This window comes from Gracilinanus agilis, chromosome 1 (genome assembly GCF_016433145.1).
Source record: "Gracilinanus agilis isolate LMUSP501 chromosome 1, AgileGrace, whole genome shotgun sequence".
Lineage (NCBI taxonomy): Eukaryota > Metazoa > Chordata > Mammalia > Didelphimorphia > Didelphidae > Gracilinanus > Gracilinanus agilis.
Window position 1 is genome coordinate 383,298,287 of NC_058130.1, and position 22,623 is coordinate 383,320,909.

General features: G+C 34.0%; 1 protein-coding gene across 1 annotated transcript in view; it reads right to left on the reverse strand.

The window, feature by feature from the left end:
- The window catches only part of SPEF2 (sperm flagellar 2), a 196,026-nt gene that overhangs the window by 170,284 nt on the left and 3,119 nt on the right, over positions 1 to 22,623 (reverse strand). Inside the window, exons 2-3 of the mRNA XM_044681440.1 lie at positions 14,277 to 14,379; positions 3,737 to 3,989 (exon numbers count right to left, since the gene is read on the reverse strand). Coding sequence (XP_044537375.1) covers positions 3,737 to 3,989; positions 14,277 to 14,379 — 356 coding nt within the window. The remainder of the gene's footprint in view (positions 1 to 3,736; positions 3,990 to 14,276; positions 14,380 to 22,623) is intronic.

The window sequence follows — 22,623 nt, forward strand, 5'->3', positions numbered from 1 at the left end:
ATTGGAATTAAAACTAAAGACAAAAGCTTGAATTTTCATAAAATAATCTTTTTTTTGCACATTTAGCTAATTTTTTTGCCCTGAGTTTAATCTTTGCTATAAAAAAAGGTAATTTCAAATACCAATTTTATTTTTATAAACACCTGAAAAATGCACACATACACACACACACCCCAAAATAGTCAAATTCTCTTTAACTTACAATTTAAATCACTCTGTGGAAATTAGGAAATGATTTCACATTAGCTCCTTAAGTGACTAGATTGTCAGCATATGCACTGATAAGTAACCTATCTTCCAAAGAAACAGATGGTGTGACAATGAAGCCAAGGAAGTATTTTAGAATTGGAAAGAAACTTAGAAACCATCTAGGTCAACATGCCTTATGTGATCAGGAGTATATGACTAATAACTAGAAGAGCCAATACTTTTGCTCCTTGATTCTCCTGATGTGAGGCACCACTGATGATACCATACTGACATCTCCCCAAGGAATCTGACTGAATATTTTTAACGTCTATATCAAAATGTCTAAATCTGAGTAATCCAAAAGAGCTATCTTGGGACTATATATTTATTTGAGTGAGACAATAAACTTGAACAAGGCAAGGATCTTAGCTGAAATTTTTATCTCCTTCAGCACCTATTGATATAGTGTTCTGTATACAAAAATAGATATTTGTTGATTAAATGAATGAATGAATGAATAAGGCTACTTTTGACTAAAATGCTTTTGAATGTCCTCTTTGGAAATCATTTTCAAAGGCTATGGAACCACTTTTGGTTACCCCATATTCTAAAGGAATCCCTTCCCATCTCCTATTAATTTCAGTGTGTTTTGTTGGCTAATAATTTCCTTTTTAACTTTTATATAACTTTTTTGTATATATTTATTTGTTATCTAACCAATTAGACTATAAGCTCTTTGTGACTAGGGATTTCCTTTTGTCTCTTTTTGGGTCCCAACACTTAGGATAGTATCTGGGAGATAAAAGGCATTAAAGTTTATTGACTGATTGATCCTTGGTGTTCAGTTTTGTTGAAATGAAGGTACATTCGATTTTTTTAAAAGTATCCCAAAATATGTAGAATTATTATATGAGTGATAACTTTTTTTTAGTTACATAGAAAGGAAGGCTTACTTAGACATATTTTCATATATTATATGTGAACATATACATATGTATATTATATTTAAGTGTGTGTATATTAGCATGTTGCTTATAAAATATCTTTAAAAGTGACTCTCAAAGAGAAATTCCAAGCATGTTTGAAACAATTGTGATAAGAAAAATGTATAGCTTCTCATTGTGACTAATTTTATAGAACTGTAGAATCTTTTGGCCATTTAAATTATAGTATATCTGTTAAAAATCATCTCCTTTATAATCATAATTTTTATACAAAACAAGATGAGAGAGATTGCTTCTTTCATTGTTTAACTATTTTAATATCACTTAGTTTGAGCCTTGACTATGATTATGGTCCATTAAGATGGTCCTGACAATAGAAGAATCTCTATCTTCATATTTTCAGATATAGACCATATAGAACTGCTATGGCCAAAGAGGAGTCTGAATAATGATATTTTCCCATAGAACTTCATATGATTAAGTGACTCATATTTTCCATTTAGACTACTGTATTAGTAAAATGCAACACGTCACCCCAGTGATTTGGAAATTTTTATGTATAATGTTCAGTGTAAAGAAATTTCTTAGGTGAGATCAGAATTTCTCATTTCTTTCAAAAATTTTCAATGAAATCATAGATCCATTTCCTATCTCATCATAAACTACATATGCAAGGCATTGTGTAAGTTATGAGAGATGATGCAAACACATATAATAAATGCTTCTTCCTGTTAATACTTATAATCTAAACTTAGAAGTGAAAATACAACATATATAAATATATCTCTATATAAATATATCTAATAATATATGGAAGTATATAAAATGCTTGAACCATGTTCCAGAGGATATTTCCAATTGGAGTTTAGAAGAAGTAGGTTATACTAGCTTCATGGAGAAGGCAGAGATTCAGCTGAAACTTGAAGGAAGAATACAAATAGCCAAAAAGGATATTGGGAAGAGGGTGGTGCAGTCCAAGTAGGAGAATGTCATGAGCAAAGCAGGAAGGTAGAAAAGTATAAAGTATATTAAAGAAAAAGTGGAAAGACCAACCTAGCTATAGTTAAATAAAGGGAGGAACATAAGTACCTAAAACCCAAAAGGTAAGTTGAAACCTTTGAAAAAGACATTGATTGTAGGGTAGTATAGGATATCGAGTGTTAGATTTAAAATCAGAGGACCCATATTTGAATCTCAGCTGTCATACTGTTTAATATCCCTGCCCCTCAGTTTTTTCATCTTTAACATTAGTTGATGGTACCACATGACTTTTAAGGTCTATTTACCTCTAAGTCATAGGGTCAGAGATTCTTATGAATGTTACATTAAAAAGTTTGCATTTTAGCCCATAGTTAAGGGTTTGGACAGACTGATGTGAGACAATGGAAGTGATAACATGAGATTGTACTGGCAACAATGTACAGGGTGAGTTGGAGGGAAGAGGGAGTCTATTGTAGTGAAACATGAAGTGATAAAAAAAATGTGAAAAAGGGTGATGGCAGGGGAAAAGATATGAAACACATTAGGAGAGTCTTAGATGAGCAGAATCAAATGGAGGATAATGGAGAAACCAGAGCGTTAGGATTCGGAGGGCTTTAATTTGAGTTCTGGTCCTACAGTGGACTTGCAGTGTGATCTTAGAGAAATAACTTCAGCCCTTGCCTTCAACTTCCTTATTTGTCAAAGGATAAAAATATACTACATTTATCTGTAAGTCTTTACCAGCACCTCTAATATTGAATGTTATTGTGCCTTGGTAAAGGATGGATAAGGGAGAACTACCAAAGAGGGAAGGAGTGAGGAAGGGAAGAAGGAAGGAAGGAAAGGAAGGAATACTATATTAAATGTGCATTATGTGCCAGGTATTATGCCTTTGTTGTTTTTGTTGTTTCTAAGAGGCACAGTGGATAGAGTCAGACCTGAAGTCAGGAAGACTCATTTTCCTGAGTTCAAATCTGATCTCATGTGCTTACCAGCTGTGTGACCCTGGGCAAGTTACGTAATTCTATCAATTCCTCATCTATAAAATGTGCTGGGGAAGAAAATGGCAAACCACTCCAGTATCTTTGCCAAGAAAACACCAAATGGAGTGAGGAAGAGTCAGACACAACTAAAATAACTGAATAACAACATGTTCCAGGCACTCTAGCACGTCATAAATATTATCTCATCTGATCTTTGTGACAACCCTGGAAGGCAAGTGCTGTTAGTATCCCTACTTTGCATTTGAAGAAACTGAAATAGACAAAAGTTAAGTGATTTACCCATGATTTGAATTCAAGTCTTCCTCAGTCCAGGTACCACCTTTATTCACTGTGTCAGTAAGGTGGCTTAAAAGGAATAATTTATTTCTGAATTACCATTAATAATAATGGTTTGATTAGGTATAATGTAAATATAATATTAATTGTGTCTAGTATATATGTAATTATGTATAATTATTAATATTACCAATAATAATTACCATTAATAATAAAAGGAAAAAAAGAAAGATAAACTGTTTAAAAGCCCAATGGGACCTTTCATGGAACTCCATGGAGTTCTTGTCATTCCTCCCACTGTATAACATATTAGGTTCTATTAACATTATCTGATATACCTACCTCTCGATAAATCTCACTTTTCATAGTTTGTAGCTTTGCAGGTGCTAAAGGTCTCATTGTTTGCATTGCTACTCCAGTGAGTCCACTTTTTCTCTTTTTTTGGAGTGCAATGTATAATTGATAAAGAAGTATGGTTACAGAGCCATGCTTTTCTGTCATAATATTCTGGGCCACATTTTGATCGAACTGAACACCCAGGAGTTGAAATGTTGGTTCTAAGCGAGAAAAATTATTAAGTTTTGCATTGGAAACCCTAAAATGCAAAGAAAAAGAAAGAATTTATATTATTAGATGCTAACCTATCTAAATCAACAATGGCTATAGAAGCTATAAAAATATTAATCATGGTATGAAGTGTTTCTTTTTGAGCCAACATTTCAAAAAGCACGAGTATTTTCATGATATGTTATTTTACATTGTTCCATGCCATTTTAATAATTCTATTTTCCCATAAATTCACTCAAAGTTTCATAACATTTGGAATTTAAGCTTTTCCATGCTTCTAGAGTGGTTAATTTTATATTAGGCTTGAATAAAAAAGGCATAGTCTTTTTCGGAATTTCTTCAGAAAGTTATACACAAAAACACAACACACATTACATATATAGAAGGATATATATACATATAATACACATAAAATAAATTAAAAATATACATATATATATATAATATGCATATATAAAATATGTGTATACATATATACATATATATACCAATACAAATATTCGTATATATGTAACCCACATATATCAATGAACACAGTGTGCCAGAGTCAGGAGAACTTAATTCTATTCTCACTTCCACCACTTATTAGCCACCTACTAGTAATCATATAAGACCTTAGGACCAATGTAGAGTTGGCCGTGTTTGTAGAGGTCATCTAGTCTAACTCTCATTTTTTGAGTGAGGAACCTGAGGATTAGTGAGGTAGGGTACCTTGCCCAAGAATGATGATGATGATGATAGTGATGGAGTTGGGATTTGAACACAAATCTCTGTCTCTAAATCCAATATACTTGCCATAGTACAGTGTCTCTTGGTCATCTAGGTAGTATAGTCCTAGACCTGGAATCAGGAAGATCTGAGTTCAAATGCCACATTAGCTGTATGATCCTGGGCAAGTAAGTCATTTAATCCTATTCACCTCAGTTTCCTTAACTGGAAAATGAGCTGGAGAAGGAAATGCTGAACTACTCTTGTATCATTGCCAAGAAAAAATCAAATAGAGTCATAAAGAATGAAAAATCACTGAAATGACTGACAAATAATGACAATTTCTATTAGCCTATTATTTTTATCTTCATATATTTTTTCAGTAGTTTCCATTAAATATGCCAGTCCCTAAGGAGTTTACATTTCAGATTTGCTAAACATAAGGCTATTGAGTATACAGTTTTTTTCTGATACTTCTTTATCCTCACTTATTTCATGAGTCTATTTTCCTTTGCTTTTAACCTGTGGATTTACAAATATACCCAAATTGGGGATATAGTACAAAGTCCTAAGTCTGACATCTGTTTCTGATATCTGAGATTCACCCTCCTTTTTGATAATTCTAAGATATTTTGGAGTGGTCAGTGTTCTATTTCTTTCTAGCATTTCCAGAGCTACATTTTGGGATTATTTTAAAACACAGTAATTGCTCAGAGAGTGGAGTATGGGGGAGAGAATGTTTTCTTATTTGTATAAGATAACAAAAAGAATTTAAAATACCTTATCTACAATGACATGCTATGGAGACAAATTGGGATCTGAGGGATAGATGAAATTATCATTGGAAAAAAGAAATACTTCCACTGAAGTTTTTAGGAGGGGGGGAATAATAGGCAGAAGAGGTAGGATTACAACTAGAAATAACTTATCAAGCAAAGTTGAGTCTAATCCTTCAGGGGGAAATGATAATTTCATGAAATAGAGGACTTTTAAGCATTCCTGATGAAAAGACCACAGCTGAAATGAAAATCAGAGATTCAAACATAAGAATCAAGAGAAGCATAACGAGGTAAACATGAAGAAGTCATAAGGGACATAATAATAAGGTTCAGCTGATATACAGAAAGGTGATACATGTAAATCCTTGGAACTTTATCATTATTAGGGTAGTAGACAGAGCTTACATGGACATGGTGAGTTGATTATGTTAAAATGATCTCCAAAAATAATTCAAAAGTGAAAAGAGTAACATATTGGGAGGAAGAAAGAAAAAGAACATGGAAAATCATCTTACATAAAAAAAAAATCTTTCTTACCCTGTAAGGAAGTAGGAGGGGAAAGGGCCGAAAGAATAGGGCTGAAAAAAGGGAAGGCAGATTGAGGGAGGCAGTGATTAGAAGCAAAACAAACTTCTGAAGAGAAACAAATAAAAAGAATAGAGGAAAACAGGAAGTAGGGAAATACACATAGAAAGCAGTTAAAAAGGTGAATAGAGTTTTGGAAAATTTAGATGCTAGACCTCTGGATAAAACTGAATGGGAATTGGAAGGAATATAGAAAATTTTCAGCTGCACATGGTACCTTCACAAAAATTGACCATGTATTAGAGTATAAAAAACTCACAAAGAAATGCAGAAAAGCAGAATTTTTAAAATTAATCTTTTAGCATATGACTTTGGAAACATAGATCAAAAATTAATTGGAAATTAAATAATTCAACCATAAAGAGTAAATGGGTCAAAGAACAAATGAAAGAAACAATCAGTACTTTTGTTGAACAATATGAGAACTATGAGACAACATAACATAATTAGTGGGATCCAATTAGAATAGTACTTAAGGGAAAATTTATACCTACAAGCACTTATATCAATAAAAGAAAGAAAAAGTGAATCAATGACTTGAGCATGAAATTTTTTAAAAATCTAGAAAAAGAACAAATTTAAAATCCCCAAATAAACAACAAAATCTAGAATAATAGAAATTTAAAAAATTAAAAAGTGAACTAATAAATTAAACTAGGAGCTGGTTTTATAAAAAAATGAATAAAATAGAGAAACTATTGATTTAATTTTATTTAATATAAAGAAAAGAAAATTACAAGTATCCAAAATGAAAGGGATGAATATGCCAACAATGAAATGAAGTTAAAACAATTATTATGTTATTTTATCTATTTATATATCAATAAGACCGACAACTGAAATAAAATGGATCAATATATATCAAAAATATAAATTGTATAGATTAACAGAAGAGGAAATAAAATATTTAAATATCCTTATTTTAGTAATTAAAAAAATTGAAACAACCATAAATGAGCTCTCTAAAAGAAAAACTCTTCAGGACCAGATGGATTTAAAAGTGAATTCTATCAAACATTTAAAGAACAATTATAATAATATAAAAACTATCTTTTAAAAAATCTAGGTTAAAGAAGTTGTACAAAATCTCTTCTGAGATAAATGATTTGGATATCTAAATCAGAGAGAGAGAGCAAAAACAGAAAAAACTACAGACCAGTTCACCTAATGAGGACTGATTTCTACAATAATAACAACATTGTAGAGGCAAAAAACTGAAAGTTATAAGAGCTCTGCCCAACAGAAAGACATTATTCCAGAAGACTAAAAATGAAGCATTATGCCTATTTTCTAATATATGTAATTAAAATGCCTTTCAACTATACACACATATGTATATATATGTATGTATGTGTGTAGATATATATATATATATTTATATATATATATATGAAATAATGAGATTTTCTCTCCTTAGTTCTATGTGTATTACAAAGAATTTTTCTTCTTCTATCTCCCCCATGGAATGGAATATGAAGGGAAGAGAAAATGTATTTTTGTTAATTAAAAAAAGTTAAACTTAGAGAAAGGATAGACAGATTTTAAAAAAGAACCAGTAGCTTACTTAGAGAGAAATTAGATGACCATTGTATGGGGTTTGAGTGAAGAAGGGGAGTTTAGAACAAACATTGCTGGGCAGTGGAACAGAAATGAAAAATATTGAGCAATAATGGCAGTGTCGCGAATGTACAGGATGCATTTGTAGGCCTAATTATCACGGTTATGTGACTTTCTATGACAAGGAGTAGAGAAAGTAGATGATAATAATCCAAGGCTGAAATTTGGAAAGGAATGACTAGCCACAAAATAACAGGCAAGAGAATCAAGAAGAGAGGAGTGGAAAGTTGCACTCTTTCTCATAATTTGGAAGAGAAGAAAATGAGATTAGAACAAGAGTTGAGTTGTTGAAGTCTTTGAATAAAAATGGCCGGGCTTACTGTAGTAAAGAGGAAGATTGTGAGACAGTACTTCTCCTTGAGAAATGTGAGAAAATGACCTTTCAGACCAGTAAACAACTGATATCAAAAGAGGGTAATACATCTGAATGGAGCAAAGTATGAGGAGAAGAGGATGTTCAGGGATTTTGGTAGAAAAAGTACCTGGAAGTCATAACTTAGAATATGAAACATTTCTCTTGGCCCACATGCACGAGTGAAGATGATCCAGGACTAGAGAGGGATGTCAGGGATGTGATGTCTTCTAGAGGAAGCTAGGTTCTCATGATTACAAGATGGAAAGGAGAAATTTAATACAAAAAAAGTAGGAATAGTGAGGAGAACAACCAAAAATTATTTTCCCCTTATTACCTGAATTTTTTACTTTGCTTTTTATGGTATTGCCTAAAGTGGAATCAGTCATCTTATTTTATAAAGTCAGTGCCTAAGAAAGGATTAAGGCAAACGAATTAGTTCAATCAGAATACTAATGCGCAGCTGAAGTTACAGAGTTTTTGTTTGTTTGTTTTTGCTAAGGACATAGGAAGTTAGATACCTTGTAGTTCAAGGGTCTTTTTTTGGGTCCTTTGGAAAGGCTGGGGTAGAGTGCCATTGTGGAGACCTTAGGGCATCATAGACACAGTTCAAGTTGGGCCACTAGGATTTGGGAGAGGGTTGAGGAAGGAAGATCAGAATATGCTAACAATAAATTACCTAATTTTAACTATGACTGGCTCTTCTATTAGAATTAGGAAAGAAAAAAAATTCCTTCACCAATGTGGTTCCCAGATCTAATAGCCCAGATATAAGGATAAGTAACATTAACATTTCAGTTTAGCTGTAGTGTGGGTCAAATAGGTTATTTTTGCAATTTAACTTGGAATGTAACCATCATTTAAAATAGTGTTTTTTTAAAAGGAAAATGCTTTCTGAGTTCCAAACAATTGAGAATACAATCTATCATAAGTTGGAAATGGTCTGCCCACTAAGTAGGTTTGTTAATGCATCATAATAATCATTAGTGGCTTCATGCTACAGTTGTTTGCGTGTAAGTTAAGCCTTAAGGACTTCTTTGCTCTAGAGGGAGAGAACATGATGTAAATGATGACTTCTTAAGAAGCAAGTTAAGTATTCTGGGAAAAGTATTCTCCCTTTCCACCTTGTCTTCTTATTTGTCATGGGACTGCCATTCTCCTCCTTTGGTGCCCTGTTTGTTGTGGGAATAACTCTTCTTGTACAGTAAGGAGACTTCACTCTCCCAGGGAAATCCATGTTCATTTTTGTACATACTCTGCTCACTTTTCACCCTTAATAAGAGGGCTAACTATATTCATAGGCAGACAATTCTTTCAGAATGTGGAATATTGCCCCTAGTCTTGGCAATGCCCATGGCAAGTACCTTCAAACTCTATGAGCCCTAATGCTGTCTTATTTTGATACTTGGAAAGAACAATGATTTCATCGAAGTATGAACTTCTTTCAGTGACAACAAAGATCATAACTTATCCATGTTTCCATTACTGAAAAATTCAGATCATCTTTCTACCGATGAACTACCCCCACATTGAGCTATTTGGTTCTAGAGTGACAGAAACACATAACTCATATCTGGGCCCATTCTCAAAGTCTATTTCTAGCCTAGCAAAATCTATAGAGCCTGTCCTCTGTTTACAAATCTTTTAAGGGCCCAGAGTTACCTATATTACAAGAAGGTTTCAAAATGGGATCCTATCAATTTTATATTGACTAATTTAGAGCCTTATTTAAGGCTGAATTTAAAACACACATACATTCTTAGACTCTAATTTGAGAAGCAACATGACATAATGAAAGAGAATTTTCCTCAAAACCAAGAAGACCTGTGTCCAACTCTCATCTTTGGCACATACTGGCTCTGGCACTCTCAGAAAGTCATTTAAGGTTTCAGTGCTCTAGGTAATTCTCTAAGACAATAATTTTTAGCAAAGGTGCTTACCCGCATATTCTTTATAGCAGGAAAATTAAAGACTGAGTCCCTATTCCAATTCCCTAGATTCAAAACCAAGAAGATCTAGGTTCAAGCCTCATCTCTGGTACATACTGATCTGGGGAAAGCTACTTAACTTCTCAGTGCTTCAGGTAATTCTCTAAGACAATAATTTTCAGAGAAGGTGATAGATAACGTGATATCACAGGTCTAGTCCCTATTCCTATCCCCTAGATTCCAATTACACATATTGCAAAATTGTATGACCTTTGATCCAGACAATGATCACCAGTGAGTCCAGAGTAATGATGATGAAAAAAATTGCCTACCTCTTGAGAAGTAATGAATTTGATATGTAAAATGAGACAATTTTAGATATAATCAACATAGATTTTGTTTTTCTTTGGGGGAGGAAATAGGAAGAAAGGACAATTAATCCTTCTTAAATGGAAAAAAGTATTTTTACAATTTTAAGCAAGATTCCAAAAGATGATGAACCACAAAATTGAGAACTAGTATAAAAGTGGCTTTGACAAGATAAGAAAAAAAAACACTTATTTTTAGTGTATGCTTGCTCCGTGACACTGAAATAATCCAAATTTACCAATTTATATGACATCCAAAGAAGTATAGTCTGAAGAGGAAGAATAGGACAAAAGATTAAATACAGATTTAAATTTTCCCTTTCAAAGAGCTGATTTCCAACTCTGAAGTACCACCTCATACCTGTTAGATTGGCCAATATTATCATAAAATAATAAAGGAAAATGACAAGTGTTGGAGGGGACATGACAGAATTGGGACACTAATGTATTGTTGGTGTAATTGTCAACTAATTCAACCATTCTTGGGGTCAATTTGGAACTATGCCCAAAGGGCTATAAAATAGTGCATATCCTTTGATTCAGTAAATCCAGTAATACCATAACTAGGTCTATATATCAAAGAGATAAGAAAAGGAGGGAAGGAGAACATAATTGTATAAAATATTTATATTATCCTTTTTGTGGTGGCAAATAATTGAAAATTGAGAGGATGTCCATCACTTGGAGAATGACTGGATAGATAGATAGATAGATAGATAGATAGATAGATAGATAGATATAGATAGATTATTCCATCAATATTATACATATGATATTGACATATATTGATAAGATATATATACATATATGATATTGATGAAATACTACTTTGCCTCAAGAAATGATGAAAATGATGATTTTGGAGCTGGAGCTGATGCAGAGTGAAATAATCAGAACTTTGTACATGGTACCAGCAAAATTGTACAATGATCAACTGTAAAATACTTATCTACTCTCAGTAAGACAATGATCCAGGACAATTCTGAGGGACTTAAGATAAAGAATGCTATCCACCTCCAGAGAAATAATTGTTGGAGTTGGAATGCAGATCAAAGCATACTATTTTCACTTTAGTTTATTTGTATTTGTATTTTGGGGTTTGGGTTTTATAGGAATATTCTCTTATAACAATGAATAATACAGAAATATTTTGCATGAAAATACATGTGTAACCCAGATCAATTGCTTACTATTTCCAGGAAAGGGGAGGGAAAGGAAGGAGAAGACAATTTGGACCTTATAAGTTTGGAAAATGTATGTGGAAAATTGTTATTACATGTAATTAGGAAAATAAAATATTAAAACCAAAATGAAGACCCAGTTTTCTAGCATTGATTCAGAAGAATAAAATTATATTCACCTTGGTGGAAAAACAAATTAATATCCTTTTGAAAGAACCCAAGAGACAATTTAGTGGTCCTAGACTATCAAATGAGATTATTTGACTAAGATAGACTGGCAAATTTCCTACAGCCATAGATAAGCATTGTCTCCTGCCCTTGAGCTGGTTTCCAATGTTCTGGATAATTTAAGTTCTCTTCTTTCCTTTCTCTTCTCTCCTCTTCTTTCTCATTTACTTTTTCTCTCAAAGACAGTCTCCCTTATCTTGCTCAGGAAGTTGGTGCTTCTCATGAGCCTGATCTCAACACTGAATCAGTACAAGAACTCTGATCTGCTCTGTTTATCACCTGGGCTAGTTCACCCCTCCTTCAGCAAGTTGGTGTTCCTGTCTCTCCCTGTATTGGTATTGGATTTAGTGCAGATATCTAATCAACTTAGTCAACTTAATTCAAAACTCATAAGCTCAAGACATCTACCAGTCTTAGTCCTCTTGTTAGCGGGGATTATAGTCAGCTGAATTCCAAGTTTTTTGTAGAACATGAGGACATATTGGAAGCAGGAGAAGAAAAGATTTTCTCTAGTTTAGAAGGGATTTTCCCCCAAAATGTTCTATTCTAGCAACAGTCTTCATCGCCAGAAGATGACAATATAGCAGAACAGTAACAGGTATCCAAAGGCTATGTTTGAGCTTATTAGAAATCCAGAACAGTTGTAAGAGAATAGAGAAAGTCATAATTGACCCAATAGTTAAGAGTTTTTCCAACCTTCACAATTGATCTTCTGCATCAGCCCTCTCAGGATCTATTATAGTAAAGGAGAAAGGCAGGAGTGGGAGAGGAAAACTGGCTATAACAGAAGATTACCCAAATAATTTGTTCTGGAAATTTAGAAACTACCCTGAGATTCCAGTATACACGGTATAATCTTCCTCTCCTGCTGCTTCTCCATGGAAGAATAGAATGTGATGCATATAATTCTCACAAGTGTCAGAACCCTTCTTCCCTAATCTATTTTGTATTTATTTTCTGTATATTATTATTAATATATGTATGTGATGTCTCTTGTAGGAGATTATAACAAGCTCCTTTAGAGGAGAATTTTTCAATTTTGTTATTATATCCTTGCACCAACTCCAGCAGCTGCCTCAAAGTATGTATTTGATAAATTCTTGTTTGATTGATAATGAAGCAAGTATTGATCTCTAAACAGACACAGAAGAACAAATTTTTCAGTAGTCTGTCTACCTCAATATAATCATATGACTATCTTCCCTTTGAGCATGCTCCTCTTAGATGAAAAGGTGGAATAGGACCCAGTGATTAGGAACCCATTGTTATTATTATTTTGATTTATTTTTTTAGTGGCATAATCTTTTACTTACATATTAAAATTCAAAACCAAAAATGTACAGGCCATCAAGCACGAAACTTGCTTATTCATGTTATTCATATTGTAGACAGCTGAATAAAATAGATATCTTCATGTGAGGCTGGGGCCACATAGGAGATGTGGGAAGAGGTATTCAAAGAGATGAAATAATGGGGTGTGAGAATTGTGACATAAAAGAGGTGAATATGGCTTGGCAAAACCTCCTAAAATAGTAGGCAATATTTTTTTTTGCCTTTTTGATGCTAAGATTTTACTTTTTAAGGTTAAGTCTATAAGTGGAAGGGCCAACTAGGTTGTGGAGTAGATAGAGTGCCAGATCTGGAGTGACTTCAAATCTGGCCTGAGACACTAATTAACTGTATGGCCCTAGACAAGTCACTTAGCCCTCAGTTCCTCACCTGCAAAAATGAGCTGGAGAAGGAAATGGCAAACCACTCCAATATCATTGCCAAGGAAACCACAAATGGGGTTATAAAGAGTCAGACAACAACGAGCCCACCCTAATGACCCTGGCTTGTCATTTCTTGATAACAAAATAGGAAGAGTTCATAGCCATGTTCCTATATGATATATGCCACAGAGTATGATTTTATAGATTTTTTTATCATAACTCCTTCTGCTGATAAACACTGAAATGTGAGTATAGGGGGAGTGTAGAAAAGAATACTAGCATCCAAAGGATTATCCTGTCCCTGGACATAACTTTTCTTTCCTTTTTTCCCCCCAAACCTTCCATCTTAGAATCAATGCAGTGTATTGGTTCCAAGGCAGAGGAATGGTATGGGGCCTCTCATCACTACTTGGCAATATACTTCTATTTCTCTGATGTTATCACCTTGCCCAAATGTCTCTTATTGTTTCCCTCTCCCTAGGGGAGAAGAATGGACTGAGAAATCTCTCTGCCACTGGTTCTTTAAGGTTCAAGTAAACAAGCACTAGTGGACCTCTACCCACTACTCTCTCCCTGACAATCTCATTGCCATTTATCTACAAGAAGCCCTACTTACACTAAAAATCATTAGCTTTCTTTTTACATTCCATCCTCACTGCTAGGCCAATTTTTCAACCTCCAAGTTTCCCAACAGTCATAAGATTGTTTTCTGGAACTTTTCAGTAGCCCAACGTAACTGTAGGTAGGTATGCTCTCTTACAACTTCTGGGGCACACTTGTTTTTCCCTTCTCCTTTCTTACTCCGAAGCTTCAAGAGATCTCAATAGTAAGTACAATCTATACATATCAGTACTTACCTGCCTTCTGAAAACAGAGGAAAATCATCCTGAAGTTCATATTTGTGCAGAAGTTCACCAAGTAGGAAGCCATTAGAAAAATCTTTTTCAAGTCCCTTTGGACCTAAATTTTTAAAAGATTAAAAAATTTTAAATCATGAACATAACAAATTTGAAAATATTAAATTTACTTTTATTAGTACAAAACATTCATATAAAATACATACAAAACAAAACAAAAATGTTAATTACTGGAGTTATAAAAATAAGTTTTTGAAAAATAATAACCTATCTTCCAGAGATCTAAAGGGGAAAAGGAAGAGAATTATTCTTTAACAAAGGATTCCTTCTCTCTTTGCCCTGACACACTACTACTGGCCCTGCCTAAAGAGAGGGAAAGCAAATCTGGTTGTAAAGCCTTCTCCCAACCCCCTCCTCCAAGTATGCTGGAGAATGAGGCTAAGTATGGGGTTGAGGAGGGACCAGTCATCAAGGAGGCAAAAGGGTGGGGAAAGGGCAAATGGCAGAACTTTTGAAAAAGAAAGGGGAAACCAAATCACACTGGTTCCCCTTTGCTACTGTGGATGCTAGACTTAGGAATGCCAAGATATGGCTCTCTGATAGTGTGATGTAGACTTTTACCCATGCTTGGCCATAGGTAGACTGCAACTAAGCAAATTGTAGATTAGAAGAGCAATAGGAACAAGAGCACAAGAGTAGCTAGAAGAGAAGTGAGAGATAGAATGAGATCAGACCTCTTTCTGAGGAGGCTGCAATGAACTGAGTTCCTGGGAACAAATGACTCCAAGGTCCAAATCGAAGGTTTATATTATGATGAGAAGCAAGAGTTAATCCTTTAATTACATATAAATTGGAGTGTACTCTCTTATTCTGGGGATTTTGCCTATGTTTGCTAGTTTGGGAGTGAAATGAGGTGGCTAGGGAAAGGGAGATAAAAATTTGTAGCTATACATGTAGGTAAATGAGAGTTAACACCAAACCTCATTGATACTCTATTTTATTATTATTTTTATCAGTTAAATTTTTATTCTAATTAATTGTAATTTTATTATTTGTTATATTTATCTCTGTCATTATTCTATTCATTTATTTTAATTGCTTACTAGTGGAATTAGGAAAAGGAAGGAGGGGGCAATGGAGAGAAAAGACAGCAGGCAGGGGATGGGAAGTGAGAACTGGATTAACAAAGTAAATGTTACTACCCACAATACAGCAGTTAAAATGAACTTGTCTGAGAGTCAGAGAGATTGGAAGTTATCCCTCAGTGTTATGTGTTGGGATGAGCAACATCTGATAGTACTTGACCCTTAAAATGCTACCCACAACACCCCTTGGGTTCCACATAAAGTTTTATAAATCATACAAGAAGTTAAAATTAGTTACACATTATAATATATTCATGTTTGGAAAACAAACATAACCACTGTTGGTGTTCAATCATTTTCAGTTGTATATGACACATTGTGTTCCTATTTGGGGTTTTCTTGCAAAGATACTGGAGTGGTTTGCCATTTCCTTCTCCAGTTCATTTTACAGAAGAGTTAAGTGACTTGCCCAGACTCAAACAGTTATTAAGTATCTGAGGCCAGATTTGAACTCAGGAATAAATAGGGATAGAAACATAAAACAGACAAGAATTTCTGCTTTTAAGGAGTTCCAACTCCAAACGGGGTCATAAAGAGTCATATATGGCTAAAACAACAGAACAAGAACAACAAAATCTAATGGAGGGAGATAACATGCAAAAAATGTACAAATATGATATACAAGATAAATTGGAGATAATCTCAGAGAGAAAACATTAAGAAATACTGGGAAAGGCTTTTTGTAGAAAGTGGGAATTTGAGGGAAATAAGCCAGCACATAAGAGTGAAGGAGAGGATTGAAAGTAGGAGAGATATCCAGTGAAAATGCCCAGAGTGGTGTCTTGCAGGCACTATGTCAGTTTGCATTTTTCTCCAAGTTCTTCTTGATATGTTAAACTAATTTCAAAGATAAACATCTTGAAAATTGCATATTGGATCCTAGTGATGAGACTGAAAGTTTTATACAGAGTCAGTGCTTAAGATCAAATTTTGTTACAAAATCTCTTCTCTAGTAAGATTTCTAATTTCACCTAACTATTCTTATATATAAGTTAAGTGTCTAAACTGGCAGGAAAAGAAAAGGTGTAAAAATGTTGCCAGATACTAAGAATATCAGAATTGAAAGGGACCACAGAGGTCCATATTGTCCACAAGAGCAAGAGACTCATAAAATTGCACAGAAAAGTGGTTACCCACTTCCATTCAAAGACCTCAAAGGTTGTGAAGGGAGATAGCCCATTCCATTTTGAGACAGCCTTAATTGTCAAGAGGTTTTCTGTGTATACAGCTGAAATCTGAATCTCTGAAAGTTCTTTTGCTCTTCTTAGTTCTAACTTCTATGAGCAAGCACTCCAAGTATCCTCATTCCATAAAATGATTCCTTAAATTGGTTGAAGATTTCAGGCTCTTCCTGTGTCTTTTTTCCTCCAAACATCAGAATTTACTTAAACCAAGTTTCATATAGTAGGTTGACCAGTTCCCTTACCATACTGGTTGCATCTTCTCAAAATACATAAGCTTATCAACATGCTTTCTAAAATTCACTTCCCGTATGCCCAAAGGGCTTTAAAAAAGACTGTCTACCTTTTGACCCAGCCATTGCTGGGTTTTTACCCCAAAGAGATCATAGGGAAAAAGGCTTGTACAAAAATATTTATAGCTGCGCTCTTTATGGTGGCAAAAAACTGGAAAACGAGGGTATATCCTTCAATTGGGGAATGGCTGAACAAATTGTGGTATCTGATAGTGATGGAATACTATTGTGCTAAAAGGATTAATGAACTAGAGGAATTCCATGTGAACTGGAACAACCTCCAGGAATTGATGCGGACTAAACGGAGCAGAACCAGGAGAACACTGTACACAGAGATGGATACACTATGGCACAATTGAATGAACTTCTCTACTAGCAGCAAAGCAATGATCCAGGACAACTCTGAGGGATTTGTGAGAAAGAACGCTACCCACATTCAGAGGAAGAACTGTGGGAGTGGAAACACTAAGAAAAGTAACTACTTGATCACATGGTTCGATGGGGATATGATTGGTGATGTAGACTCTAAACAATCACCCTAGTGCAAATATCAATAATATGGAAATCGGTCTTGATCAATGACACATTTCAGTGTAGTTGTGTGCTGGCTATGAGAGGGGAGTGGGGGTGGGGAGGGAAAGAACATGAATCTTGTAAACATGGAAAAATATCCTAAATTAATTAATTAAATAAAAATTTCTAAAATGAAAAATAAAATTCAGTTCCCAGAACTGAACACATAGTTCAGATATCCCATTACTCTATTCAGGGTACAAAAAAAGTTCTGACTAGTTCTGAATACTGTGTTATCAGTGTAGTTTAGGATGCCATTGTTTTCTTGACTGGCTTGTCAAACTGAAAGACTTCAATTTATTGTGACCTTAAGATAATTTTCCAGGAATTGATATCTAGCCATATAATTTCCATATTTTTAAAAATCCAAGTGTGATAAGTATGCCTTCTATATCTTCCACTGATAAGCATACACAGAAGCAAAAGAAGAGCCTGGGAACAATGCACTAAAGACTTCTCTCCAAGTTGGCATGAAGCAATTAGTGACTATTCTTTGGAGCTAATCATTCAATTAATTCTGAATATACCTAATGGTATTATCCTATAATCAACATATCTCTGATTTGTTCATATAGATAACAAGAGAGAATAACTACAACATTATCCTAATTTTTTTTTCAGCTATGTCTGATAATTTCTGACTCCTTTTGGGGCTTTCATAGAAAAGATATTGGAGTGATGTGCCATTTCCTTTTCTAGTTCATTTTACAGATGAGGAAACTGAGGCAATCAAGGTTATGTGACTTGCCCAAGGTTACATAACTAATACAGTGTCTGAGGATTCATTCAAACTTAGTACTCTATCTATCAAGCTATATATGTGTTCAAATATATATATATATATGCAATATACATATAATATATAAAAGTAAAACCTTCTACTCCAAATATGTATGCTACAAGTAGGAATTTAAAGATTCTTAAGTGCAATTGTCTAACTAAAACCCCAATGATTAAGTTATAATTTTCTTGAATCCCCTTGATTGAATTGCCCTTTCTTTGCATTTCCATCATTTAGAATAGAGTCTGGCATATAGTTAGAGCTTAATAAATATTTATTGACTTGCTGATTAATGTAGGAAAGACTTTCCATAGCATCCCAGACAAGCTATCAGTCAGATCCTGCATAAACATTTCCAGTAATATGGAAATCAGCATATTTACTTCAATAGACATTCTTTTAATTCCTTAGCTTCTATCTTAGAATCAATACTAAGTATTGATTTCAAGTCAGACTAGTAAGTGTCTTGCCCACGATCACATAGCCAGAAAGTGTCTGAGGCCAAATTTGAACACAGGACCTCTTCTCTCAAGGCCTGGCTCATTGTCCAGTGAATCACCTAGTTGCCCATCTCAATAGATATTTTTAGAAAGTTGATACTTACAATGTTATTATAAAGACTGCAATTAATTTTCCATTATCATTCACAATGGAAAAAAGTTTTAAAGCTAATAAAATTCAAAGAGAGTTACTGTATAATTTGGATGACTTTATTAAAAGATCAACATTCAGCAAGTAAAGAGCTAATCTGTGTCTAAGCCTACTTGAAAAACAGGTTAATTTAGTTCCATTTTAATTTTCTCTAGTATGACAATGAAACTATCAACTTTAACGACTATCCCTTTTAAATATTTAATGTAGTTCATTAAAAGTCTCAGTATCTGTCATTAAATTTCAATCACCACATTATGGTCTTGTTCCACAAGACTGCCTGTCATTCTCTCCTTGGAAATTTTGGGGAAAAACATTTTATTAAGTTAATCTGAATGCTTTGATTTTGATTTTTACAATGCCTAGGTGCTATTATTAATCTGTCATATTCTATTACATTTTAGTAGTTAATTTTAACATTTATCTTTTAGATTACTTTTTTGAAGGAATTATTGCAAAGGTACAGAATACAAAATAAGTCCACATAAATCATCATCATTTCTATTTACCACCAACAAAGTCCAATAGTAAGAAACAGAAAAGTAAATTATATTCAAAATACATGTAGATAATAAAAAATACACAGGGGTATACCTACCAAAAGAAACCTAGCAATTATATGAATAAAATTACAAAATGCTCTTTACACAGACCCAAATAATTGAAAAAATATTTATTACTCATGAATAGTCTGAGCCAATTGAGTGAAAATGTCAATCCTACCTAAATTAACTTACCTATTCAGTGCCATATGAATCAAATTTTCCAAAAGTTATTTTATAGAGCTAGAAAAATAATAACAGTTTATCTGGAAGAACAAAAGGCCATGAATATCAATGGAATTAATGAAAAAATTGAAAGAAGGAAGCCTAGCCATACCAGATCTAGAACTATACTATAAAGAGGTAATTATCAAAATAATCTGGCATTGGTTAAGAAAAAGAGTAGTGGATCAGTGGAATACATTAGGTAATCCATGCATAGTAATTAATGACCACACTAACCTCAGGTACATTAGACCTGAAGATCCAAGCTTTTGGAGGAAGAATTCACTGTTAGACAAAATCTGCTAAGAACACTGAAAAACTATAGCAGAAACTAGGCATAGACCAACATTTCGCACCATTCCCCTAGATAAAGTCAAAAATAGATACTTGATTTAGAAATAAAAGGTAACACCATAAATAAATTAAGGGAACATGGAAAAGTTTACCTATCAGACTTATGGATAAGGGAAGACACAGAGAATATTACAAAAATTGTTTACATTAGAGATCAATTAGCTTATATTAAAAATGAATTAGAATTAGATTTAGATTAGAAGGGAAACAACAAATCGGGCAAAAATTTTATAGCAAATGTTTCTGACAAAAGTCTTATTTCTTAAATATATAGAGAAGGATATGAACAGGCAGTTCTCAGAGGAAGAAATTAAAACTATCTAAAGTCATATAAAAATAATCACTAATGATTAGAGAAATGCAAATTAAAACAAATCTGAGATACCATCTCATACCTATCAGATTGGCTAATATGACCAAAAAGAAAAACAATAAACACTGAAGGGATGTAGGAAAACTGAGACACTAATACTCTGTTGGTGGAACTTTGAACTGATACAACCATTTTAGAGAGCAATATGGAACCATGCCCAAAGGACCAAAAAACTATGCATACCCTTTGACCCAGCAATATCACTACTGGGTCTGTATCGCTCAGAGACAAGGGAAAAGGATCTACCTGTATTTTTAGCACCTCTTTTTGTAGTAACAAAAAATTGGCAACTGAAGGGGCATTTATCAATTGAGGAATGGCTGAACAAATTGTGGTATATAGTTGTAATGGAAAACTATTGCTCTATAAGAAATGAATAGGATGAGTTCAGAAAATCCTTACGTGGAAGGATGCAAAGTGAAATGACAAGGACACTGTTCCATTAATAGAGATATTGTATGATAATCAACTGTGAAGTATTAAACCATTATCAGCAAAACAAACTTCCAAAATATCCACATGGACTCATGATGAAAAATGCTATCCACTGCAAAGTTGCAGGATACAAAAGGAACTGTTTAAATCTAACTGAAGATTCAAAGCATGCCCTCTTCCATGTTATTTCCTTCATGAGTTTTTTAATTATATGCATAATATGTGTCTGCTGTCATGACATGAACAATATGGAAATATTTTTTGCATGAAAGCTTGGGTATGACCTGTTTACCACCTCTGGGAGGGAGGGAAGAGAGAAAGAAAGAATCTGAATTGCAATATGTCAGAAAACAACTGTCAAATTGTTAAAAAATGGTTTCTATATGTAATAAAAAAGTAATTAGGGGGCAGCTGGGTAGCTCAGTGGAGTGAGAGTCAGGCCTAGAGACAGGAGGTCCTAGGTTCAAACCCGGCCTCAGCCACTTCCCAGCTGTGTGACCCTGGGCAAGTCACTTGACTCCCATTGCCCACCCTTACCAATCTTCCACCTATGAGACAATAGACCGAAGTACAGGGGTTTAAAAAAAAAAGTCAAAGGTTCAAATATACCATCTAAAAAAAAAGTAATTATTGTTACATTTGATTTGCTGAATAGTCTTTGTTTAATAGAGGAGCAAAAAGTATTTATCTCATCTCTCAATGTCAAAATCCTGAACGGGTTTGGATTTTCCTTCTTTGGGATCCATTTACAATCTACTTATCTCATAATTTTTGTTTTAACTGGCAGTGAAGGTAGTAGGTCCCAAATTTACAATGTCATTAAGAGGAATATATTAAAGGGCAGCTAGGGGGTTCAGTAGATAGAGAGCTAGGCCTGGAGACAGGAGGTCCTAGGTTAAAAAATGGACTCAGGCACCTCCTAGCTGTGTGACCTTGGATAAGTTCACTTATCCCCTATTGCCTTGCCCTTAGTCTTCTGCCTTAGAACCAATACATCGTGTTGATTCTAAGATCGAAGGCAAGGTTTTGTTTTGCTTTCTTAAGAGGAAAATACTAAGGATACTAAAGATTAAGAGGATACTAATCATCAGTTCAGGATCCTTTAATCTCATTTGATCTCTAAATAGATGTTTCTTTTCAAATTCTATGATTCTTGGGACATGCAGAAAAAATTATGAGTGACTCAAGTCTTAGTTCTTTCTAGCTATTAACCAGTTTTAATTAACATTCCTCTTCATTCTGTAAACCAGAATTAGAGTCACTGAGGCAAGAGAAAGACCATCATTAATATTTTGTTTCTTATGTTTTAGCAAGTCTCTAAGATCAGCATTGGATCAAAGAATTTACAGCTGACTTGGAGATTGCTTAGTCCAACTATCTCACTTCACAAATTGGGAACCTGATAACCTGACTAGTGCTAAGCATACTTTCCTAAGATAAGCTAACAAAATCTGCCTCTCATTCTTCTTTCCAGCTGGTAACCAGTGTATGATCTGTGAAGCAAAAGCTTCATCATTGAATCCTTATAATACTGGCCTAGGAAATGTACTTGGCAAACAATCTATCAATCACTATATAAATACCAGACTATACTACCACAAGGGTAGCATACAAACTACCATTTAAAAGGCTTAAAGAAACAAATGATCTAAGAGTTAATTTCTTGATATGCTTCCATTGTTCTACTATTAACAAATAAAATTCTGGGTAACAAAGTATGGGTAGAGAGCATCAGGCTTATATTCAAGAAAATTTTATTTCAAACCTGTCTTCTCACTTTTCAGAGCTGTATGA